This window comes from Schistosoma haematobium, chromosome ZW (genome assembly GCF_000699445.3).
Source record: "Schistosoma haematobium chromosome ZW, whole genome shotgun sequence".
Classification (NCBI taxonomy): Eukaryota; Metazoa; Platyhelminthes; class Trematoda; order Strigeidida; family Schistosomatidae; genus Schistosoma; species Schistosoma haematobium.
In genome coordinates, this window is record NC_067195.1 from 42,102,940 (window position 1) to 42,130,164 (window position 27,225).

General features: G+C 38.6%; 1 protein-coding gene across 3 annotated transcripts in view; it reads right to left on the bottom strand.

The window, feature by feature from the left end:
• The window catches only part of GTF2E1_1 (General transcription factor IIE subunit 1), a 28,222-nt gene extending 1,510 nt beyond the window's left edge, over positions 1–26,712 (bottom strand). Inside the window, exons 1-9 of one of the 3 annotated variants that reach the window (XM_051218758.1) lie at positions 26,666–26,712; positions 26,363–26,491; positions 24,579–24,823; positions 18,291–18,470; positions 14,069–14,329; positions 11,987–12,088; positions 2,663–2,858; positions 2,107–2,430; positions 1,970–2,026 (exon numbers count right to left, since the gene is read on the bottom strand). In XM_051218758.1, coding sequence (XP_051071490.1) covers positions 1,970–2,026; positions 2,107–2,430; positions 2,663–2,858; positions 11,987–12,088; positions 14,069–14,329; positions 18,291–18,470; positions 24,579–24,812 — 1,354 coding nt within the window. In that variant the 5' untranslated portion in view covers positions 24,813–24,823; positions 26,363–26,491; positions 26,666–26,712. Of the gene's footprint in view, positions 1–1,969; positions 2,431–2,662; positions 2,859–11,986; positions 12,089–14,068; positions 14,330–18,290; positions 18,471–24,578; positions 24,824–26,362; positions 26,492–26,554 lie in introns of all 3 variants that reach the window. The other 2 variants (XM_051218757.1, XM_051218759.1) reach the window with 2 other exon arrangements.
• Positions 26,713–27,225: the final 513 nt, after the last annotated feature.

The window sequence follows — 27,225 nt, forward strand, 5'->3', positions numbered from 1 at the left end:
CGTTTCTCAACACTTAACTGCTAAAAAAGGAAGATTATCAATAGAGAGCATAGTAATCAGGATTCCCTTGGTTGTTTTTTGGGCACATAGTGACCGGCCACCAGCCATTTGAGGTCATAATCCATTCGATACTACTGTGTATAATGTCTATGCCGTCGTATATATAGTACTGTCATAGGAATGTAAGACTCATATGTTTTTGTCTTTGAAATCGCTTACCCAACTTACGTGCATCAAACACAGGTTTCAACAGGACTTCTTACCAGGAACTCTAAGATCAAAACAATAAACCTGGAGTTTAAGCAGTAAAGTGCTCATGGTTTCTTTTAAATGTGGAGCTTGCAAATCGTCTTAAACAATCACGTGACTGAATTACATACTTTATTTGACTGCATTGAATTATAATGTCAGATAAACCCAATAATAATGTATAGGGGAAAAACAAGGCAGCTACTAATAGGGAAGTTTCCGAATTCAAAACTACCCCTGGAGACTTGCAATCATTATCCAAACAAACCTGACAATTAAAGGCCTACTTTTTAGAGAACACAAACCCCAATTACTTGATCTGAGAAATAAGGATCTTACAGATGAATTGACCAGACAGGGGTTCTAACGGGTTTTCTAGACTATATCAGAAAATATTCGTCTTACTGGAATTGAAATTTCTTTTAGAGTCCTTAAAAAGTACCGCTGAACAACGAAACTGTAAAAGAATGGGAACATTAGATACTACTACTTCCCTCTCTACAAATGTTCCTCCTACGAAAGCAAAGTTTCGTACGTAACCATGTTGAATGCAACAATGTCGATGTTGGTCTTTTGAAACATTATCTGCAGGAATCGCTTCTTCGGTGTACTTATAACGTTCATTTTAGATTTAATAGTGAGTTTTATAAACAGATCAATACAGTAACAGAATCACTGCTCAACCGACTTCTAGCTGATTGTTTTGTAGACAATTAGAAAACACTATATCTAAGCCTACAGTCGTAAGCTTATATCTACGTAAGAAATATTTGAATGGTACTTTCATAAGCTTTTACAAAAATCCCGAACCTAAAGACAACCTGAAAGAGTTCAATGAGTGCTAGAAATCAACCAATGGAGCAGGTTACATCGACAACACAATGCGAACTCTCTCAAAACCCACCTCCAAGCACTACCTGCTTGGTTGTGGAAAGGATTACTAAAATCAATCAGCAGTTCGATTATTGAACACCTCATAAACCTTGATCACGTCGCCTCACCAGAATCTTCTTTTACAGTCATAAAAAGTGATTCAAGAGGATTACGAATTAAGAACTTATAAGGCATTGATTTTAGTCTAGTCTCTGTGTCAGTCAGTAACAACGTAGAACTTCGTACGTACGTACATCAGTTCGAGTTGCCACACCACATTAGCACAGAGATGCTGTTGTCCATTCAAATCCCGTAGTGGTAGAAGTGGTAAGAGTATAAGCAGTAATCGGAAACATTAGGGTTCGAAGATGTTATTCAAGGAGTATAATACAGTGAAATAAATTTGGAAAGAGGAAAAAGAGACAAGGAGGATTCAAGAGATTAGAATTTGGGAGAATACAAAGAGCGAGTTATGTTGTGATATACCGGTAAGGTATATCACAACATAACTCGGTTTCTATAGTTTATATTTCCAGACAGTCTATCACACAATACTGTTATATATTCACAGTTGCTTAATATTATTTAGGTTGACAATTATATTTTATCTGTAATCTATTTTCACTTTGGTCTACTCTACATGATTTCTCGATACTTGAAAACACGTTCGAACACTTTTTATATGATGCACTATTCTAGTTAACTATGAATACGATTCAAGAGCTTCAGTAAATGATATGAAAAAAATATTCTTTGCTGAATTATCTTCCTCTTTTCATCACTTAATGGTTTTATTTTGTCATTCAATTTTTAATAAAAGCAAATCCCTAAACTAACCAAAACTTACCCGTGTTAACCAGGGGATCGGGTTGGGCAAGTGTAGTTTTATGTGCATTATTGCGACCTATGCGGAAAAAACAGTAATATTAATAAATACCGAGGTTAGAAATAATATATTTACGGTACTTAATATATTGAACTGACCTGGGACACTAACATTTTTAGCGGAATTCCGGGTGAGTAGACCACGTCGCTCATGTACAAGTAGTAATTGCATAATATCACTAGACGAAGCTGCATTGGTCCCACCAGTCGTATTTGTCATTAGATTAGTTTCCGAGGTAGTAGTATCCGTTAGCCTGTTGTGAGAAACACTAGCTGTAACATAATTGGATAAGTTACTACCAAATCCAGAGGGCACTCTCCCAGGGGCAAGAGTCTGAGTGATAGCGTCTTCAGGAGTATGGTTCGAATGAAAATCGGATGCATTTGAAAATATATTCACTTGTGAATCCGTATTTCCAATTCCTAAACAGTATAGGAAGCAAAATTAATTCGTCATAAGTATAATAAATAAAATGTAAGTTGGAGTTGCGACAAAATGAGGCACATTCAACCAAATATACTCACTCAATATTCAACTAAAAGCTATATTGATTTCCTATGACAAATAAATATAAAATGTGTTTTTGCTACTATATTAACCACCAAAAAGTGGTATTGAAGCAAATAACGCAGTCTAATAATGAGGAACACTTGCCAGGAGTTGGGTTGAGACTTATGGTGCTGTCAGACATCCATATAGGTCTTTCTTTGACCACTTGGTTTGATCCACTTGAGTTTCCACTTAGCACGATCCGAACACTGCTTTCAGATGGACCGAATAGAGACGAGTTTTTTTTATCACCAGGCAAAATAGAGTTCCTACCGATGTTTTGAGACTCATCAGAGGTATCCTGATAAATGAAAAAAAGTGTTTACACAGTAATTGTTAATTTGCAAAGTTACCATTAATAAATATAGCTAACGGAATAGCTCCAATTAAAGAATTATACATAACCTTCCGATCAAAAGATACTTTACTTGCTAAGACTTGATAATCATTGGAAATGACTATACAATCTAGCGTTAAAAAATTGTGTTCTTCCCAGTTGAAGTCAGTCAGTAACAACGTATAACTTCGTACATACGTACATCAGTTCGAGTTGCCACACCACATTAGCAGAGATGCAGTGACCGATTCAAATCCCGTAGTGCTAGATGTAGTAAAATTATAAGCTAGAATCAGAAAAATTAGGGTTCGAAGATGTTATTCAAAGAGTATAATACAATGGAATAAATTTGGAAAGAGGAAAAAGAGACAAGGAGGATTCAGGAGATTGGAATTTGAAAGAACACAAAGATTGAATGCGCCTGAGCCATTGCAGACAATTTTGAGCCATGCCATTCAAGGTCTCTAACCATCGGTTGCTATCGTCTTGCGGATCCCAACCAGGTAGTCTACACCTACCAACATGAGTCAGTCCAATTGTCAGTGACTTCATGGACTTATACCATGCCCAGGTCGAAAATCAGCCTAGTTTTCTCTAGTCTGTTCTTCCCGAGTTTTGGTTAGGCGTTGAAGTATTATTCAAGCTAATATTTTAGACACTATATTAGTTAAACTGATTCGTCTGTGATTGTCACAAGAGGACTTTTGTCCTTTCTTATAGACTGGCACAATCAGTGATTGAGATCAGTCAGATGGGATTATGTCCAGTTCCTAGATTCTACCTAAGACCTCAGTTAATCTCACTGCTAATACTGGACCACCATCCTTAAGAATCTCAGGGGTAAACCTGTCAGGGCCTGCTGCTCTACCACCCTTCAGATTTCCTATAGCTTTTTCAACTTCGTAAAGAATTGGAGGAACTACATTAACTTGCCATTCAGGTTGACTGGAGATCGTGGGAAACCGAAGTGTGGCCGAAGGCCAGTTGAACTGATCCCTAAAGTGTTCTGCCCATCGATCCAATTTCCTGGATTGAGAATGAATAATATGTCCATCTTTCTCTGAGATTGTTTCGCTTGGTTATCAATAAGTAGGACACTAAGAGGTTTCCTTGAAGCGTCTTTTCTACGCCCAGTAGGACGTAGACAGATACGCACTCGTTCTGGAGCATGACCTGAATCTAAGCATGTGCTCCAGAATGAGCGACAATCTTCTATCGAGCCCCTCCATCGGTAGCTGATAGCGATGTGATCTATTTGGGTCCAACGTTGGGACGAATTAGGGGGTCGCCATGTCAAAAGATGATTTTCCTTATGCTTGAAGTTAGTATTTGCAAGAAACAGGCGGTTATCTAAGCATAGCTGCAACAGACGGTCGCCATTATCTGTTCTTTGAGCCACACCACCATAAGATCCACCCAGGTATCATTCTTTTTCGCTTAGTTTACCTACTTGAGCTTTGGTCACCAGCCACTATAACTACATCAGAGCGCCTAGCTTTTCGGAGAAGGTCGGAAAGCTTTCTATAAAATTCATCTTTTACATCATCTGAGCTGCAGTCAGTTGCCCCCGAATGCCCTGGTATGGCCGAGAGTGGGGAGAGTCCGCTCTCCCTCTCGAAATACTCTCACACGGCCACGCGTATACAGCCTCTGCCAGGGAAGTCCTATTCATTGCCTTCTCGTGGCGGGGGTGTTGTTTACGAAAATGAGAGGACGAAAGGCGAATGTCTGGCGCTTTAACCGGATCACAAATCAATGGTGCACATGGGCTCCAGTATCCTGCGGGAACAAATGGCGTATGAACCAATCGTTGGTCACCGGCTACCATGGGATTGCATCTCCTTACGATGCTCCACTGCCTTGTGGGTTAGACCTTTAGGTCAAAGGCTCGGGAGTGGCCCCTAAGATAACCACCTGCTTCGGTTCGGGCACCCGGGGAGTATCACAGCCCACACACAAATTGATTAACTCTCTAAGCCTATGGAAATTACTTTTCTCGCTTCGAAAAACAAGCAATTGATTCAAATTATTATCATTACTATTATTGTCATTATTAATATTATTATTACTACTATTATTGTCATTATTATTATTATTACTATAATAATAATAATAATAATAATAATAATAATTTACCACATTATTCACCCTCTTTTATACTTATACAGCGGATCGTCTTTGGTGGAAATTCGACTGTATCTAAACGTTCTCGAGTCACTGCCTGATTGAAAGTTGTATGTTACCACCGAATACGAGGACTGAAGCAGTTTTTCTGAAACCACGTGCACCATTCAAACTGGCTGCCTTCAACGTTCGCACACTTATGCAGGTCGGACAACAGATAGGGCTGGCTATGTCTTTGGAAAGTCTTAATATTGATGTTTGTTGTCTATCCGAGATCCGTATTCAAGACTCTGGCGAAGTACTACAAATTCGATCTCCATCTGTCGCTTCGAAAAGCTTGTTTTACGTGCGCTTATCCGGGGACCCTGTGGCATCTTCGTCTGGTGTGGCAAGCCCATTTGGCTACTGTATCATTTATCTAGTCATTGTAACTCAGACTCAATTCACTATGTTAATTTCGGTGTGTATGATCGAATGTATGTCTGTACATTAACTCTTAAGCTATTTTCCTATTGGTTTCAATGTGCAGATAATCGATAATCTATCCACACCCGATTAACTCTCAAATATATATGGATTTTTAACAGACTCACTCACTCTCTGTTTCATCGTGTGCTTGCTCACCGTACGCTTGTGGATTATTATTATTCATTAACAATAAACTATCTCTATAACTGGTGTTCAGGCTTTTTAATAATCTCGAGTAAATTCGCAATTCTACTAGGAGATTAAGCCTACCTAAAATACTCAGTTACGGGATATTATTATTTGGAGTCAGATATTGAGGACATTATCCTCAACACTGGTCTTGCTGGCGTTGGTTTCGCACTAAGCGCTAGAGCTGAGGCAGCACTAATCGATTGGGTCCCCATTAACAGTCGGTTATGTGCTGTTAGATTAGAAAGTTCCATCAAAGTGAGAAGAAACCGGCGTGAGAAACGATGTCTTTTCGTCATCTCCGCCTATGCCCCGACAGATTGCGGCCCGGATACAATCAAGGATGAGTTTTACCACCAGTTATCTGTTCTTCTCCAGAAAGTGCGTTCGACAGATACTGTAGTACTAGCCGGAGACTTGAATGCTCAGGTCGGGCGTCTAGGCACAGAAGAGAGTCGTTTAGGTGGCCGATGGGGACTTGTTGGTCGCAGGACAAATAACGGGGACCGTCTACTGCAACTGTGAACAGACCACAACCTGTTTCTGGCTAGCACTAACTTTCGGCACAGTCATCGCCGATGTGCCACCTGGCGTCCTCCCTCTGCATCTCAAGCCTGGACTCAGATTGATCACATCGCGATCAGCTACCGCTGGCGTGGTTGTGTAAAAGACTGCCGCTCCTTTTGGAGTACCTATCTGGACTCTGACCATGCCTTGGTCTGCGCCAATCTTGCCTTACTTTTCAGTGGCCAACGAAGTGACCGCCACCAACGGACTGATGTTAGCAAGCTGGTTGCAACTTCTGTTGCAAGTAAGTATCGAACCGAGCTAGTTTCTAGGCTAGCTACCACTCCGCCGAAAATTATAGATGAGCATTGCATGACGCCATGAAAATGGCGGGTACAGTCAGTCGTGGGTTCGCGAAACGTCCCGCTTATAAGCACTGGGTTTCTGCAGGTTCCTTACAACTAATCGAGACCCGTCAGTCTACTCCGGGTGACCGTGAGTTTGACCATAAACGAAGGATGTTACGTATTGAAATTGGGCAAAGCTTGCGTAAGGACCGAGAAGCCTGGTGGTCGAAGCGTGCTAATGAGCTGGAAGCAGCAGCTGCATCTGGTAACTACCGGAAGCTCTTCCAACTCATCCAAGCCACTGGCAGCAAGAAGTCTGGTGTGAGTGAAACAATCTGCGAGAATGATGGGATGCCAATCACTAACATCCATCGACGTCTTGGACGATGGGCAGAATTTTTCGAAGGGCAGTTCAACTGGCCTGCTGCTCCGGCAACATCGGTCAGACTGTCCTGCCCTCCATGGCCGGTGATGACTGATCCACCAAACGAGGAGGAAGTCCGCAAGGAACTCCAACTCTTGAAACGCTACAAATCACCTGGACCAGATGACTTACCTCCGGCTCTTTTTAAAGATGGTGGTGACTTTTTGACTAAGGAATTGACGACGTTGTTTACAAAGGTTTGGGAACTAGAGAGTGTACCAACGTCATGGAATGAGTCGATAGTTATCCCTATCTTTAAAAAGGGTTCACGTCGTTCCTGTAACAACTATCGGGGGATAAGTCTACTTCTAATTGAGTCCGAGTTATCGGCTTCCGTCATACTTCGTAGGTTGTTCAAAACCCGAGAAAGATTGACTCGCGAGGAGCAGGCTGGGTTTCGTTCTGGTCGAGGATGTATTGATCATATCTTCACCCTCCACCAAATGTTAGAACACCGCCATACTTATCAAAGGCCAACAATCTTAGTGTTTCTTGACATTAGGGCTGCCTTCGATTCGTTGGACAGGACTGTTCTCTGGGATTGTCTATTGAATAAGGGTGTGCCTAAGATGTTTATTAACATCCTAAAAGCCCTATATACAAACACCTCAGGCAGAGTGAGGGCATACAGCCACCTTTCTCCATTGTTCCGTTCGAGCAGTGGGGTTAGGCAGGGTTGCCCAATCTCACCATTCCTCTTCAACTTTGCCATCGATGACATTTTGGAAACAGCTCTGATGGATGTAGGTAATGGTGGTGTGAATCTGTTGCCTGGAGAAAGACTTTCTGACCTTGACCATCCTGATGATATTGTCTTCCTGTGTGATGAAATCCATGCCATGCAATCCGCACTTAATCAGTTGGCAATCAATGTCCGTAGGTATGGTATGAGCTTTGCACCTTTGAAGTGCAAAGTGCTTCTACAAGACTGGCAGGATTCCAATCCTGTACTCACTGTGGATGGTGAGCAGATAGACGTAGTCGAGAAGTTCGTGTATCTGGGTAGCTGCATAAGTGCTGGTGGCAGTGTGAGTGATGAGATCAATGCACGAATAGTGAAAGCCAGAGCGGCTTATGCCAATCTGGGCCACCTTTGACGCCTTCGTGATGTCAGTCTGGCTGTAAAAGGTCGGATCTACAACGCGTCGGTGAGATCAGTTTTGCTCTATGCTTGTGAAACCTGGTCTCTCCAAGTTGAGGATGTTAGACAACTCTCTGTGTTCGATCATCGCTGTCTCCGAAGGATTGCTGACATTCAGTGGCAACACCATGTCAGTAATGCAGAGGTTCGGCATCGTGTGTTCGGGCACAGAGATGATACTTCAATTGGTGTCACCATCTTGAAACACCGACTTCGGTGGCTTGGACATGTTCTACGAATGTCGTCCCAGAGAATTCCACGTCGTGCATTATTTGCCGACTCTGGGACTGGTTGGAAGAAGCGGAGAGGTGGTCAGTGCATGACATGGTGTCGTGGTATGAAAGAAAGCTGCAAAGGACTGGCTTGTGTTGGTCCTTCACGACTCCCTGGTTGGTGTCTGAGAGATGGTGCAACACAGTGGCTAGGGACGTTATCAGATATGGCTCAGAATAGAAGCCAGTTGCGATCCTGCTGTAATCTTCTTTTACTTTCTTCATAAAAAGTGGTTGTGTCTCCCTTACCTGAAAGATTTCTTCCGATTGTACCTTTGCGTTCCCTCATTACTACCACACTACCTTACACCAATCTCTTCGTTATTGTTCTCTTTTTTTCTATTTCTCTTCGAATTCTCATTGTTTTGTGTGGCGCATATATATTGGCGCTCTCTCGTACCAATATTCATGTGTTCAAATAAATAAATAAATACAGTCAGTTGGAAAGTAGACAGAGACGACGAAGAGTCTCCCTATCTTTCCGAGTCCTTACTGTCCCGTTTAGTCGGACAGCGCACAAACGACTGTCTACTGGGATCCAGTTTAAGAGAGCTAGTTCTGCCCTAGGACTCAATGCTATACCTACGCCAGCGAGGCCACGGGAAGCAGCATCAGGGTTTCCAGATACACGAAGCGTGAATCGAGTTGGTTCTGTATTTTGATATCGTGAGGTCAAATGAATGACGCTACTTGGATGCTGTATGTGCGTTTCGGAGACGCACGGCCTTTTTGTGGAAGGTTTTTAAGGTGTTAGCTCCGTTCTTCAAAAGGCCTTACCGCCGGAGACAGAAATCCGTGAGGTAAGGTGAGGTGTGACATTTTTAGGGTCGACCTTTACTAACCACTTCCTTCCTTGTGAGAAGGCAGCATCGCTGTAGATGTTGGTTGTCCGTGTGAAACATCTTACTGCTGTCACACCCCTCTACAGTCAGCAGTACGACTTCGCCCTGAGACCTTGAGTTGCTGCTTTTGGTCTTACCGTTCTCCAATCGACCTGCCTGGCATGGTAGAACCTACAGAAACATATAATCCAGCCAATATAGTTCGGTCGGGTCATCACGATAGGCAAGCCCGACCACCGCGTCAAGGTAGCAGCTACGGTCGGGCCAGTTGAAGTCAAACAATTATCCAACTAGCGAAGTATAAAGAATTACTACATTGTTCAAGCGTATTTAAGTATTCTGATGGGAACAATGTTGTTTGAACTTGTAGTTCAGGAAATAAATATCTTACGTTGATTTATTGTGTTAAGGATTAAAACTACCGAATAAAAGTCACGAAACATTCTCATCGAAAGACACAGTACAGAAAAAAGACAGACCATCTAAGATCGAACAAATCACACATGGCTGTCTTTAAAGTACGAAACAAGATTTCGGTCAGTGATCCGATTCCCATGGTCAGCAAGATTGGTCATTATTGGGACAATATTCCAAAGGGATCAAATTTAAAGATATTCCGGCAACTACGATTTACATTAAAAAGTTGCGGATATAATAAATGTGAAGCAATTGTATTCTCCAGATCTACATGATATTCCCATTAAGTTCTAAATAGTACTGATCTCGGTATGAGACAACTAATTTAAAATTTGGATATAAATTACAGTCAATTATTTTTTAAAAATGCTGTAAAGTAAAAGGCAAAACAAATAATTATGATGAAACCTACTCACAAGAAAGTCATTCAAACCAAAGAAAATAATAAAAACCAAAAAATAGTAGAACACATTATACAAACAAATGAGTACACAATCGCCAAAGTAGACTGTCATAAGGGAATAAATATTAATGTATCCCTACTAGTAAGCCGGTCATGAACATCATGAATCGAGAAGCCAACTTTTAGTAAAAAGACAATAACACATAAATATATAATAAAATCACACTGAAAACGTTCATGACTATTTATAGTTGCTATATCATATTAATGAAAACAGACAATGAGAGATGATTTCTTGAAAAGCTTAACTCAACTTAAAAATACACGATAAGTGTGAGAAAGATTCAGGGGCTTAAAAATAATATATATTCCGCAAAACAGGTAAGGTAAAAACAACAATCCCCAATTAAGTAATGAATAAGTAAGTTTATTAAGTTGAAATCAATGCTTCTCCAGTTTTTATTAACGAACACTGTATAGTCGCGTCAGATTACCATTCACTAACGTATCACAGCCCTCTGAACATGGTCCTAGAAATCAAACAACTCAAGGGTTATCGTAGGACTGATGTCAGTCAGGAGTTTGAAATAGTGATGTGAACTACTGAAAACAAGGACAAAGGGACTTCTTCCTTGAGATTTTTACAACAAAATTATCCAATTTCAGGGCTTGTCTTGTATAATAATGAATCAGATAACATAGCTCTCAAACCACATTTACTAAGAAAAAGTTATCTACACCAAATCCTAACTCTGACATTCGGTTACAGAGTGACTAGGGCAATTGCCACATGTTGACGATAACATTAGTTGTAATATCGCTTAGGGATTTGTCCGTTTTGTCTATCCACTGAGAAAATAACAAGAGTAACAACTAATCTTAAAGTGTTTCACCTCTCTATAACTACAAATACACTAGTTTATTGATTCAAAACACAAATGATACAATCAATGAAGTATACGGAAGAAAGCACGAGCAACAAATGGCACATGGATACAAAGAAAACGGAATATGAGTTTTCAAAGCTCAACGCTTAAAGATGACAAGCGAGTGAGTTTAAATGACTTCGATCACCTGCAATGTCCAACAAATAAATGTTAGTAGCTGGATTACTCTTGCTACAGTTCACACCACCAGTTAGTGACTTGATATGAAACTAAAACGCGTGATTTCCTTTTCTGATTAATCTATCGTATTATCCGGTATTTATAATGCTCCTAGAGATGAATAATCAGAAGACGGGCAAACTGAATTAATATCAATGACTATAGTTTTGAAGCAGGAGATAAATGCTTTGAAAAGACCCATAAGTTTTACATCTCTCTACTACGAAAGGCTATGGTTCGAAGCGTAATAGGAACAAATTGTGGACCGAAATTTGGCTTGATAATTTCATCTCGATGTTCTAATGCAATATGACAAATTGAGCCGATGTACAAATTTGTCAGGTTCTATGTTGCATATGACTGAAGCTGTGTACCTCAGTACAGCATGCCTTCATATACATTAGGATACACTACTGGTGCAGTAAATGGTGAGGGTCCGCAAAATTCTGAGTAAGTCACCTGTATCAGTGTTACAGATAAGTACATATATATATCATCGTTCTCAACCCAATAAGAGGAAATTCTCGACATTAGGGGGAGCAGAAAGTTCCGTACCGTTCAGTTAGTTATTTGAACTCCATTAACATCCGCTAACTTCAGCAAATCCGGTAGAGCTGATGTAATTCGGAAAGGAAGATTGGGATGTTGCCTAATGTCTTACTGACTGCTTTTAAGTTAATACATTCAGATGTCAACTCACCTACTATGAAACGAGTTTAATGTGTCTAGTGATATATGAAAATATATTTTCGTTTCACGACAGATATTCATTCAGGTTAAGTGCATAATCAAACTACATACACCTAAAGCTTCCATAAACAGTGTACAAGCTGAATAAAATAATGAACTTACATCGTTTAGAGGTTCAAGAGGACGGATTTCTGGTTCGAGTATTGAAGGTGACAAGTGTATTTCATCACATTCACGAAGCATTAGATCGATCGGATCTCGAACCTAAAAAATATCAATCTATAAATTAATCAGTAAGGTAACTAAATTGATAAGGAAAATTATTTCGTAAGAAATTTCATGAAAGTGATGTACTTGAACATATCAAGAATAACATGTACCTGCGATGGCATATAAATAGGAAAGGTTTCTACTAGATTTTCTGAACGCATTCCTGGGAACTTAGGGCAGAAAAGGAATAAAGTCACCACCAGTGCCATTAACCTTTTGCATAGTGGGTAATGCATTCAAATAATTGGCAGGCAACCAACATCGATTTTACTCCATTTTGCAAAGACAATTAGCAACAAACGTATACGACCTGACATATATAAACAGGAGGAAAATGTGATGAAGCCACCTCTGACATGGTAACTAAGTGTTTATCAAATCATCTTTACTAGTTTTTTCATCACTCTCCATTTTTTTCGTCTTCTGATGTGTCTTATATAATCCTGTTGATGTTCACATATTGATTTGACTTCATTTCTTAACATGTTGAGCGATTACCCAATCAATCGATAATAGCGTTACCCTTACATAACCCCTTCTTTCTTGGTTATAATTACTAGCAACACCTATTCTACTTTGCATTATTAATTCTCGACAAATAGATACACACCGATTTGAACTATTTCTATTCCTACACTTCATATCCTATTTTTCTTATTATTATGGTCTCGGTTACGTTTAGAACATATATTTACTGAATATACATACATAATTAGCCCCCGAATTCCCTGGTACGGCCGAGAGTGGAAAGAGTCAGCTCTCCCTCTTGAAATGCTCTCACATGGCCATGGGTATACAGCCACTGTCAGGGAAGTCCTACTCACTGCCTTCTCGTGGTGGAGGCGTTGTGTACGAAACTGAGAGGACGGAAAGCGAATATTTAACGCTTTAGCCGGGTTGGCGGATATAGAGGACCCACCTAAGGGAGTTAGAAAACCCTGACTCTGAACCAATAGTGCACATGGGCTACAGGATCCTGAATGAACACATGGCATGTGAACCTATTGTTGGTCACCGGCTATCATGGGACTGTATCTCTTTACGTTGCTCCACTGCCTTGTGGATCAGACCTTTAGGTCGAAGGCTCCGGATGTAGCCTCCTAAGAAAACCACCTGCTTCGGTCAGGGCACTCGGGCAGTATCACAACTCAGACACAAGGCAAGTGACTTGTGTGGCACATATGTATTCGGTACCCCTTTGTACCAGTATTTATGTGTTCAAATAAATACATACAATCGAATAGAACTGTACTGTAACTTGAAGTATTCTCTACAGAACTCATATTGTTCTGAGGCAAATTTAAGAAAAATCAACTACTACCTAACAGATTATATGTCTTAACTGAAGGTGGTTTTCGGGATGGGTTGATATTAGCTTGGGAACAGGTGAAATGCAAGGTGCAATGGACAAGTGTTTTACACTCATCTTCAGCACTGTGTTTCGACTATGCGATCAGAGACCCAACCCACGATAAACAGGTGTCACAGCGAGAGAGTGACCTTTATAACTCTGATTAGGAGTTCAGTGTTCCGAATCCTAAATTTCAATTTGAGATGTAAGGTGATGACCATTTAACGTCACTTACAGGTAATTGGCTACTTTTCGATTAAATTGGACGCTATCAGTTACATCTCACTAGAGGAGTTCTATTATCAAGTCATTACGACTTCCAAAACAGTTGAGAAATCAGATGTCTTCGGTTTTTTCGTATGTGAAAATCACCAATGATGTAATGTGAAGGAAAAGTACTGAGAAAGAAAGAAATGTACGATACCTTACCAGTTTTCGTTATTTGTGTAGTGTGACCTGCTTAATTTTCATACAAATATCTTAACAATGAACTACACGACTCGACTGTTGCCTAAAATATATTGCAATGAACAGTCTTTTCATTACACTGAATCCATCAAAGGAAATTATTGTCTTAAATTTCTACGGTGAATACAAAAATATAAACTAAAAATGGACCATACCTGATGGTGAAACTTTGCGATTAAAGCACGAGCATCTGTTCGTGAAGCGTTATCTTCTTCTTCACAAACTTCCCCACGACAATATACACATACAAGTTTTCCCGGATTAGTAAAATCCATTAAACGATCCACTTCCAAGTCTGTATAGGCTGTATTACAAGAAAAACATTTGAAACTAGCTCGACTTGTTGACTGTCTTTGTTCAGCTTCTAGTCGACGTTGCATTTGATCCAGTCGATACTTGACTACATTGACAAAGAGCTAAATAAATTAGAAGTGACACATTTCATATATATATATATATATATATATATATATATATATATATATATATAATCTAAATTAATTGATTATTCACAGGAAACCATAGGATTTCTAAAGACGATTTCGCATTCTTTTAATTTAACTGACCTATTACGCAAACCGGTACTACAATTGAAATGTTTGTCAAGAAATTCCGGGTGACCAAGTTTTCTAAACGTAAATCATTATTGAAGAAAAGTTCCTACGGTTATAATCTTTGCTTCGGTAATTTCATCTGTCAGTCGACAATGTAGGACCTAGAGAAAATATGCATCGCCCGAAGTTCCCACAATTAACAACAACACAGCGAGAAAACTAACACGAAGAAAGGTAAAAAACGTCAGATTAAGGAATTAAAGAAATACAATTTGGAAAGAGTGATCGGAATTAAAGTGCAGTGGGACAAAACGAGATTGATGCAATCGCAATTTTTCCTAGTCACGGTGCCTACCGCAGAACACAAGCATTGGGTGGACAACAACTATGAAGTCTACATATACTCACAGGATGGGGGTAGTGATTTCGTGAACTGAAAGTTTATCCTGATTTGGGTGTCTTCTGCTTTCTCCCAACCGAATTCTATGCCAACCACAAGGGCTTGTCGAGATAGCCACACACGGGTAAAGAACTATAACCAGATCAATCAGTCCTCCGTTTTTATTTGAAACCTTAAGTACAATCTTAGCATTATTTTTTTCGGGTTGTTAGTTATTCATGAGTTTGGCCCTAAATCGACAAGTCGTCGTTTAAAAACCGCATCTCCTTGTTATAACTGACTGCAGATTAGAGCGCAGCGAATTGTCGATCGGACTAAAGACGCTTAAACATGTAAGAACAGCCTAGAGTTCTGATTGGTCCCGCTTCCCTGTCTAGTCCAGCCAGTTGAGTCCAGAACGCAACTCTCAGCCTCTGATATATGAATCGTTATATTTCAAGCATACTCTGTTTATATACCAATCAAGATCACATCGTACCATAAAATAGAAAATAACATTTGACACATGAGATAAGTATTGACCAGTAGGAAAATGACACGTGAAATAAATATTGAACAATAGGAAAATGATACCATCTCAAGTCCAAGAATAGCATTAGACTTAACAGAATAATTTTTGGGATATTTTCCTGAATATCCCAACACACCTACTTCGATTTCCACAGCAATTATGAATTAGCTTTGATGATAAGTGAAGGAAGAGATTTTGGGATTTTTAAATTAATGGATGCAATACCGATCGATCGATTGATAATATGCAGTAATAAGATGTGATTAAAGGATGGTTGCTAACGAGGCGAGTATTCATTTACCTACTGTTTGTTCGTCGCTGTGGTTACAGTTCGCTGAAACGAGTTTTCGAGAAACTATCAGTACAAGCAAAACTCAAAAGTAATTGAGCTTTCCGATCATTATAAGTCGATTGGTTTAGAGACAACACTATTATAATTACGTACTCATTCCTTTCCTCTACAACTAAAGAGCGATAACGATAAATATACACCAAAAGAATAAAAATGAGCTGCAGGTAACTACTAGTGATTTTCGTAGGAATGACTGTCAGGGAATGAACAAACTGATATAGCCATTAATAATGATAATAATTGATAAGCCTAAAAGAGTGAGAACTGAAGTTTATTATGCGTAAATCCCGTTGCTACAGTCATCACTTGTGTTTGGTGCCCATAATGACGATTAGTCTGGACAAAGGATGACAAATAACCAAACCAAAAATAAACCATAAACTTATTAACCATTTATCTGTGATGCATAAACAAATGTCGATCAGCAGTGAGCGACCATAAAAGAGAGTACTTCCTTCATTGAAGACAAAAGGAAAAAATTTCCAAGATATAAATTGAAAGACAACAAATAAGCAAACTATTACTTATCATATGATATATGTTGCTTTATTTATTTATTGCTCGACTGACTTGAAGTATGTAAAGTCCAACAAGATATAGTATTAAGGATATAAAGGCTATTTCTCAATAGACTAATACCATGAACAGCACACTATTACATTTAACCATGACTAAAAAATGATGAATGCAGTTCAACAAATAACTTAACTAATGAAGCTAAATAACGACTTCAGAAGGAATTAACAGATAATATCTTGCACACATAATTAAAAGAACTATGCTTAAAATCAAACCAACTAGAAACATTGAATTTTTACTGAATGACTAAAACAGACAAAAATGAAAGTAAGTAGATTGTCTAGTAAATAGTGACTAGGGAAATATTATAACTAACAGAGTTCGTACAGAAACATTTAAGATGTAGATATTATTAATTACTCACGAAAACAGTAAAATGATAACATGATAGACTGAAAAACGCCGAATTCTGAGTGGTTAATTTTTTGTTCAAGTTTACACATTGCATATCAGTCAACACGGACAAAAGAATAAAACTAAATTTTGGGGAACAATATTGTTATATTCTAACGAATATTAAATTGTGGGTAACTTCTGAGAGCTATTTATGAACTGTTATATATATATATACTTATTGTATAACTGTTAGGTTACTAGATTATATATGTTTATATTGCGTTTATCATAAGCTTTTATTTAACTTATTGACTAGTATTATACGACTCACTATTGTTAGGTTATTCCCAACCTATTAGTTACAGTATTTCACATTTACAGCCAATGTTGGCTTAATCTTCTATAATTGTTATTTTCTATTTAATGGTCTGATGCGGTCCGATTTGTCTGTACATAAATTGTATGTCTGGAATACATGGTTTATACAGTGGTGACTAAGATTGTGTTCCGAAGTGAACCGGCCGGGTTAGGTGAGAGCCTACCATCTCAGAGGACCAACAAGAACTCAGAGTTGACTCTAGGCTTCTCGTACCGGTTTATGCGTCATTGGTTTGGCACAGCATCAAGGTCAGACAGGTCAGTGTTCTATTCGAGATCTTATCACGTGACAATTGACAGGGCATAAGAATAAAACAATTATCATTAGTCAAAACAATTCCAAAGTTAAGCAAAAGAAGCAAGATGATGGGACAACAAAAAGCAGACGGACTTAAACCAGTATGGTCAATCATGGAACATACTACATAGGGTCAACAAAAATTAAAGTCACTAATGGAGTAAGCAAGATGTCCATACATCAACCAAAGGGCGAGTATACTGCACAATAATCCGTTCTGTACTACTCCGTCTATGAAACATGGTCTTTTAAAAGTAGATATGAACAGATTGCATGTTTTTGATCACATATGTCTTCAAAGCACTGGTACTGTACCACGGAACGACTGAGTAATGTCGAGGTTATGAATATCTGTCGAATGAAGTGATTAGGATATATATAAGTATCCACAACTATCGCATACCTTGATGCACGCTACGGGCTGGAAGAAAATACGTTAGAAGATAGTAGGGATAGCCCAAACCAAGATGGTTTATCAGTCCATCTAGTTAATGGGTGTAAGTCTGAATCACGTTGATAGGTACAAACTACCTGGTTGGAGTCAGTTCGATCATCGTGATCAATGGTTGGAAACGTTGGGAAACGTAGTTCAGAACAGGTCACAATGATGCAGATATATTTACTCTTCGTTCGAGAAGTCACTTTCTCGAATTATATTCTGTATGAACAATTGTTTGTTAGTCTAACTAATAGTATTAATACTTCTACTCCTCTTGTTTTTATTTTGGTAATTTCATCTGGCCATATTGATGTGGAGTGGAAAGGTGGGTCAATGCACATACGTGTCACGTTCTACACTGCTTATGTCTGACTCCATAATATTTTGTAAACTAAATGAATCTACTAGCATTTAATACAGCACATTAAGATATAGGAACATAGTTCAAACTCTAAAATCGCTCGTTCGTTTGGGTACATGTGTTAACACATCGTTTGAAAACTAAACCTAAAGTAATAGCAAAAATTTACTTTGTAGTCAATGAAATAGTGTGTTATCTTTGTTGTTTTTCCATCAACATCCGTTTCCAATTGTAATTTCGATTTAATAAATTGGTCACATTTTAGTGTGTGCAGATACTGTCTTAGTTGTTTCCTTTCAAAGCGAAGTCTTTCACATAGGTCATCTTCTTTCATAATTGTATTACGTACCTAAGAATAGAAGAAGCAAACAACATAAACTGTCATAGAAAAGCTAAATAATTTTTCACAAATGATAATCGTTATGTGATAAAAGTAACATAATTAGCAGTGTCTAAATTTTCGTTGTATATATTTTTCTTCCAGCGGGAGAAAAAACAATAGACTATTGAACATAACAGTGAACCACATAAACAGATCAGAAACAGCAACCACAGTTACTGACTTCAGTCCTTCATTTGTTTGATATTTCAACAGTCAAGCTTGATTCAAGGGCATCTAGTTCATTGATGTTTTGATCGTTTGACAATCACAGGAATTTTATTGACTTCAAGTAATAAAAATATTTAAAATAATAGGCTGACTTTAATATAATCTGATTTTGATGTCAACTACTTACAGTTTCTTGCAAAAAGAGTGTAAATGCAAAATGGATCAACATCAAATAAGAGGTATAGAACAGATAAAGCGCCAGTTCCGTGACAATTTCGGGATTTTCCGAAACCACAACGCGAGAAATATGATAAATATAACGAACAAATTTAGACCGGTGTTGCGCAGTTTGTGGAAAGAGGAAGAAATATCAAATAATAGACGAGCTACACTTCGAAAACACAACGTTTAACTGGAACATAATAAGAGAGTCAAAACAGTTAGTTTAATAAAGCTGACAAGCTTAGTTACTACCATGGGGTAGAAAATGAAAGGATAATCTATGACCCTTTGTTTCTGCTATGCTTGGGAACATTGTGAACAATAAAGATTTCATTTTATTTGAAACACGTCATATGTTAGTGTTTCATTACGATAAATCTGAACAGCCGCAATCGCTCAATCAGTTACAACATAGAACCTGTACATATGTACATGGTTCAATTTACCATACCCCATTAGCACAGAAAGACAAATTTGTCAGGCCAAATCCCGAAATATTAGAGGTAGTAACAGTATCAAGGGCAATAGGAAAGATTAGATGTCAAATATGCAATTCGAAAAGAAAATATAATTCAGTAATGATAAAACCCCAAAATAGTTGTAAGGAATTTAGCGCCATAGAATTCAGTGGAAGACAAAGAACAGATGCATCTACACCACTGGAAACGATTTTGAGCAATGTCATCAATAGTCTAGAACCACCGGTTACGATAATCACACGGACTCCAAACAGGCAGTCTATACCTATTAAGACAACTAAGTCTAATTGTCTGTGACTGATGCCATGTTTTGGTTTGGCTGTCCTTAATTTTCTTCCAACCTACTTCTAGACTACACAACATCGCCTGTCGGAGTATGAGGTAGTTCGGTTTACGTAAACAAGTCCCAACCACTTTAGGTGGTGAAGATTTATTACCTCATCAATCGATTTTCCATCCTTACCTAATACTTTATTCCTAACCCACAGAATTGATTTCTTGTTGTTTCCAAAACACACATCCACAAAGCAGGTAGGACCAAACAGTTGAGCGGTAAAACTGTCCTTCGGTTGGCAGACAGATATCTTCCCTATGTTACAAGTGACGCGAATTGGCGAAAGCCAGTCCAGCCTTCCGAATCAGTGTTGAGATTTTGTCAGACCATCAGTACCGATGAGACTTCCAAGATAAGTGTAGCGGATGATGAGTTCAAATACTTCACTCCCCACCATTAATTTGGGTGATGACGCAAGCCAAACCTGAAGTAACATTTGTAAGGAAAGAACCGTATCCAAATATGTTTGGATTATTGCTTAAGGTGATCACAAAACTGCATTTTTCAGCGTCTTCACAGAATACAACTATATCATCTGCCTGCTCTAAGTTAACAAGTGAATCTCCGGGTAGAAGATCAGTCCCTCAAAAGCCAGACAACGAAAGTGTTATCTTTCAAAGCATATCTATGGTAAGGTTAAACAAAAATGAAGAAGTCGGACAACCCTGATGAACAGTATTTGAAGTAACCAATACCGATAAGTTTGCCATAAGCTCTGACTCGACCAGCAGTGTTCGACTAGAGAGCATGTACAAGGTCAATGTACTTTATTGGTACGTCTTTCAATGACAGACACTGCCACAAAACTCCAAAATCAATGGAGTCGGACATCGTCATTAAGGTCAAGGAACACAGCTATAGTTGGACGTCGGAAAGTATGTCTATGTCGCGGAAATTGCCGAAGGGTGAATATTGTGTCTGTACATAAATGTCCAGATATGAAACTGGACTGTTCATCTAGACTTTGCGCATCAAAAGCTCGACGTGGAATTATTATTGAAGCTTATATCTTAGACATTATATACTTCGGAAAGATACCTCACTGCTAACGCAATCTAATCGTTATATTCAAAACAGTAAGCATGTTTTTCCAAATGAAGAAGCAAGTGACGAAGCATCCGATTAACTTTCTTCACTCAATGAAGCCTATTTTGCCATTAATTATGTAATTTTTCGTCACATTGAGGTTTGTATCGCTAAATAACAAGCTGTGACCTGAGTTTTATGAAACTGTAAAGTATTTGAAGTATTCATGACATAAAATACGAAAACAACAATACAATTCTCATTGTTTCAGCCTTTCTAGTTCAAATACACTATCAAGAGACCATAACATTTAGTGTTTTTATCTTCCAGCCTCATCACTGCTCTCCTCATTTTATGTTTTTACTTTTGATATCTTTCATTTGATTAGAATTCAGCTTTCACTATTTTCTCATATAACTGATCCTGATAACCTAATCAGTTTGACAGGTGAAATTTGCTGCTCGATACTAATAATGATCATAAGATAAATAAGATTCACAAACATTTATTGTTTAATTTAGGTACCTATAAAGTAATTTGTGATAAAGAGGAGGTTGATTCTGAATAATCGTTCTCTTTTGTTTAGAATTAGCATCTTACAGGGTGTAAATTATTTCTCTGAGTCCCCTCTCTCTGATTGGTTGAATCAAAAGGTTTCTATGTCATTAATAATGATTACCCAGAAAAATTCATTTCTCATTTATTTATTTATTTATTATTTTTTACGGTACTTTTGCTTTTTACTCAAAATTTATTTTCCTCCTTATGTATTTTTATGATTTGATAACTATTTTTTAATTTGATTGCTAATGCAATAATTAATTATATCGTTGATGCTTAACAGTTTTTCTTTGTTATGATGTGTTGGCCTTCAGAATTGTGATTCAGGGCCAGACAGGATGAGTTTGTAAGCATCTATCAGTTCTGTAGACGCCACCGAAATCCACTAATTTTTCTTAACCCTTTGGTTTAGGTTACTAGTAGGTATCGCTGCTTTTGGATATCACATCAAGCTACATCAGGTTGGATACCACTTTCACGGTTGAACAACTCCTCTAATGGTTCCTGAAATACAATCTTAATTTCCCCATCATTGAGTTGAACTATAAGGAGTTTTCTTCCTGACTTTTATACGTCCAGTGAGATACAGACAAATACGTACTCAAACTAGGACATGATCCGAGTCTAAACATGTGCTCCAGAATGAGACTCTTCAATCGAGCCACTCCAACGATGGCTAATGGCAATGTGATCTACTTGAGTCGATCGCGGAGGTCGCCACGTCAGACGACGTTTCTCCTTATGCTTAAAGTTGGTGTTTGCCAGAAATAGACGGTTATCTGAGCATAATTGCAAGACGGTTGCCATTATCTGTTCTCTGAGCCGCAACACCGTAAAATCTGCCCAAGTGCCTTTCGGTTTGTTGAGTTTACTTACCTGAGCAACAAAATCACCTGCCATTGTTGCTAAACCAGAGTGTTTAGCTCTTTGAGGGAGGTTGGGTAGCTTCCCACAACTTTATTCGAGCTGCAATCAGTGGAAGGGTAGGCAGAGACAACGAAAAGGCAACGGTGTATGAACCTACCTTCTCGAGTTCTTACTGTTCTGTTTAGTCGAACAGAGCACAAGCGATTATCTATTGAAATCCAGTCTAACAAAAACTGTTCTACTTTAGAACTTAACGCTATACCTGCATCAGCGAAGCCTCGGAAGTAGCAGTGGGGTCTCCAGATGCTAAAAGAGTAAGTCGTACCGGTTCTTTGTGTCGACAAGATGAAGTTAAATGAATGACCGCGCTTGGAGCCTGTATGCGCGTTTCAAAGATGCAGAATAAATCGATGGCGCGAGATTCTACAATCCTAACTGAAGAAACCTGTTCTCCAATTTGACACAAGGCTCGAACATCAAAAGCTCCAATATGTAGTTTGGAGTGTGGTTTCAGGAAACCAGGAATAAAATTTCGTAAACTCAAATCATTAGCATAGGTGGCGCGTGATGACAAAGATAAATAAGGGTTAGTTGTGGGGATGGAAGAAATATTAAGAGGTGAGGGAGGGATTCGATCGCCAACAGGATGATCTCGAGTGCTGAGGGGCGGTTGTTACTTCCTGGTTGCTCACACCGTGGAAGAATATTTCTTCTTAAGAGACCAGAATTAGTGATTGCCCTAGGAAACTGGGAGAGTAACCACAGACCAAAAGGAACAGCTGCTTGAGGCTGGTCGCGCCGCAGTTTTCTCTAGGAGGTTTTTGATGCGCAAGCTCTGCACTTCAAAAGGCCTTACCTCAGGAGACGGAAATCCGTGAAGTGACGTGTGGCATTTCTAGGGTCGACCTTTCCTAACCTCTTCCTTCCTTTATGAGAAGCCAGCATAAACTCGCCGCAGATGCTGGTTGTCCGAGGGAGATATCTTACTATTGTCGCACCTCTCTACAGTCAGCAGTACAACTTTGCCCTCGGACCCTAAGTTGTTGCTTTTAGTCTTGACGTTCCCCAACCGACTTACCCGTTATGGTAGGACCTAAAGGAATATGTGTTTCAGCCAATATAGCTCAGTTGAGTCATCATAATAGGCAAGCCCGACCGCCACGCCACGATAGCAGCTACGGTCGGGCACATTACATGCATTCCAGAAAATAAAGCAGTCGCGTCACTGAACTAGAATCTTTAATTTGGGACTCATTTCAGTAAAGCCATACCTTACAAACTCTACCATAAGTTTTTTTAACTCAGAAAGGTTAATAAGGTCGACAAATTTTCCGTACAAATCATTACAGGGCTTTTTCGACACAAACGGAGAGATAATAGCAGAAATATTGACGACTCTTAAGAGTATGAACTGCTCCTAATAGCGTACCTGGCATTTTCAGCTACTAAAGAAGTGAAAACTTTCGTGAAATCAATGGTTGAAGTAAAGTTGGTGTTCAAAAAATTACGTGCCTGATTACTGAATGGAACCAGATAGTTAGCCTATAGAGATACGTAAAAGTAATAAAACGACTTTGTAGGCAATTTCAGCATTATTTACTGCAATGGTGATACCATTAGGATAGTTTTTCCCTAAAAACGTTAGGAACGCTTTTCCACCATCTCGATCCATTATATTTACTTGGTGAAACTTAACATCCAGACCCTTGTTACTGGACCTCTTCACGGCTTCCTGACCAAGTTCAAGACTACGAGCTGCTAAATTATTAGTTGATAGATGATCACCTGTTAGAAACACATCCCATTCTTCTGAGGGGCGGTATAATTCCAAACGTTTCTCGACGATACTGAATCCGATATGTTTATCTGATCTACTTGTTCCTATCTTTTAACTTGATGACGTACTTACAATCAACTAGCCACAAGTAGTTGCTTCATGGTCTCCAGATACCTAGGGGGGTGAAGTGTGCTAGTCAAGTGAATAATCCCACTTGAGTCTAATATGGAGTGTTCAGAGATACAGCATATACCTGTGGCACATAATTGCAGATTTCTGACTGGCAACCCCTGCTTTGTGATTTGACGTAGAGTTGAAACACGAAATTTTGAGCAACATTTGGGGGGATAGGAGACTCCATAGACTCGAGGTTATCTCCAATTTTCATACTATTTAATCAACTCTCTAGGGATGATATGACTTCAAATAACAAAAGATTTAGCTGAAATACCTTGACTTGTTTGCGGGCTCAAGTTGGTATTTATATTTATGACAGGTAATTTTGTATTTCGTAGTTGGTATCAATTAATAGTTAGATTAAATTATATGATAATAGATGAATATGAAGACCGAGAACCATAGTGAAAATATTAAAATACGATCATTTAAAAATAACAATATAACTCTATATCAGCTCTTACCAGCATATCAACGATGAGAGAATGTTCTCTTGAATAGAAAGTTCTAACGATCGACCGGACTAGTTTTATTAGACATATGGGTACCTTAGTTGAATCTTTCTGATTCGATGTAGCGTCAGTTGTTTGGCGAACGGAACTAGCTAACGGAAGTCTTACTGCAGCAGGCGATGAGTCTGGGACTATATTTTTAGCACCATTAGGAGTTGGGACAGAAGAATTGATGGCTGTTGACATTTACAGCAATCCTGTGTAAAATCAAGGAATTCTGAGGCATAAGAACAGATCATTAGGTATCCTGTAAACATCACAATATACTGTTACTGAATCCTTATAAGACTAGAAATAAGATGTTCGAGACTTAGCTTTATGAACGGAATAAGGTATAGGGATGGGTGGGTTGTTTTCGTATTTTCCAGTACGAATCTAATGTTTGCTAGTCATAATGGAATAATATCACAGCGGGATTTTCACACGTTCCCCTGAACAAATGGTGAAAGTGAAAAATATCACACAGGTTTCGCCACCGAAAAATATAAGTAGGGAAGGAACAGTAACGTCTCAGTATAAACGAACAGATAGAGATGGCTGTTTAGAAATACGATCTTCGTCGTGACACTTATAGAGTTCCTTGTTCTCTATCATAACAAGCTTTACGCTAACTACTACATGGTATTCTAGACTCATATCTCATTTTTTAAAATCTATTCCACATCTCTCCAGTATATTCGGTAAGACACATCTCAAATATTGATACCTCGTCAAAATTGCTAACACAACATAACAATGATCTCAGAATCCTAATCAATATTCTTTATAAACATCTAAACAAAGGATTGAAGTTTGATAACACGTAAGTATACGTATCGAGTTAGCAATAACTCGTCTTATCTTTGTTAACGAACACCATGTATAGTCGCGTCAGATTACCATTCACTAACGTATCACAGCCCTCTGAACATGGTCCTAGAAATCAAACAACTCAGTGGTTTCAAGGGCTACCTTATGACTAAAGTCAGTCAGCTACAACGTAGGACCAGGCACATATATGCATCGGTCCAAGTTACCACACCTCATGAGCACAACAAGATGTACACCAAATTCGTGGAATTAGTTACTTTGAAATAGTGATTTGAACTACTGAAAACAAGGACAAAGGGACTTCTTCCTTGAGATTTTTACAACAAAATTATCCAATTTCAGGGCTTGTCTTGTATAATAATGAATCAGATAACATAGCTCTCAAACCACATTTACTAAGAAAAAGTTATCTACACCAAATCCTAACTCTGACATTCGGCTACAGAGTGACTAGGGCAATTGCCACATGTTGACGATAACATTAGTTGTAATATCGCTTAGGGATTTGTCCGTTTTGTCTATCCACTGAGAAAATAACAAAAGCAACAAAAAATCCTGCAGTGATTTTCTAGTATACTCCGTTATCTTTAACTCTCAGTATTAGTAACTGATATCTTTTTATTTGTAGTAACTTCATTTTTTGTACCTAAACTCCATAGCAGTTGCAACAAGAACACACAGCTCAGCCAATTCTGATTGACCGTCTCATAAACAGGTCTATTTGGTCTCTCTCTACACATCTGTTCAGTGTACGACTCTATAGACGGATAGATGATAGCCTTTGACTAATGTTAGTGACCTTTGATAACAAAGGATACTTTATACACATAAAATACAATAACGCCTCTTATTCAGCATTAGCAAAATCACAAAATCGTAACAAATCCACAAGACATATAGAAATATTCGAAACTCAGCAAACGTACTGTGTGAATATTTATTAAACACCAGGGTAAACATCAGCACTGCGATCCGTCTCAGCCTGTGACGGTTCGTGTAGCCAGAAGGTACTATGTGTACTAAAACAGCACGTAGAGTGGCGTGAGTGAGGAGGGCTGGAAAAGAGAACAAAAGAAATGGTGAGTCAACGACCCAGCAAACGCACATAATGTACTTACATTTATTAACGAAAGCAATCAAAAACAATAAGCAATGACACAAACATTAGATTAAGACTATCTTGGAATCGAGATTGTGAACTCGCTACATAGTCAGACTTTCACAAGTACCGCGCAAAAGTTAGCTAATTCAAGCTGAAAGTGCAACGCACAAGTTTAAAGCTGTCACTGGTACGATGACTCAATTAACAAGCGAATAAGTGTATAGTTTAAGATGTTTGTGAATTGACGGTATGTTTTGCATTGGATGGGCTGTCTTGTTCACGAATGAATCATCACTGTAACATTTAAATATAAAACTAGATGCAGAAAAATATAGAAATAAAAAAGACGCTTCAGCGGTAAGCCAAGTAGTCGTGTTAATCTAGACCTTTGATACAAATCCGGACTTCGAACACTTTTTCGTTACGGAAACTTGTTATAATATGCTTTTTGGGGTGTTTTTGGATTTCAGGAAAACCGTTGCATTGGACCGAACATGTCACTAAATTTTAACAGCTTTACGGTTCTGCTTTGCTTGTACTCACTAGAACTGTTTGATTATATTCCGGATTTTGACTTTTACTATCAATTTAAGCATCTTATACGTCTGGAAACAGTTTTATTTATGTGAACTGTTACAGAAACATTCTATATAGCCGTAGATAGTGTTCCTAAATGCATATAAAATT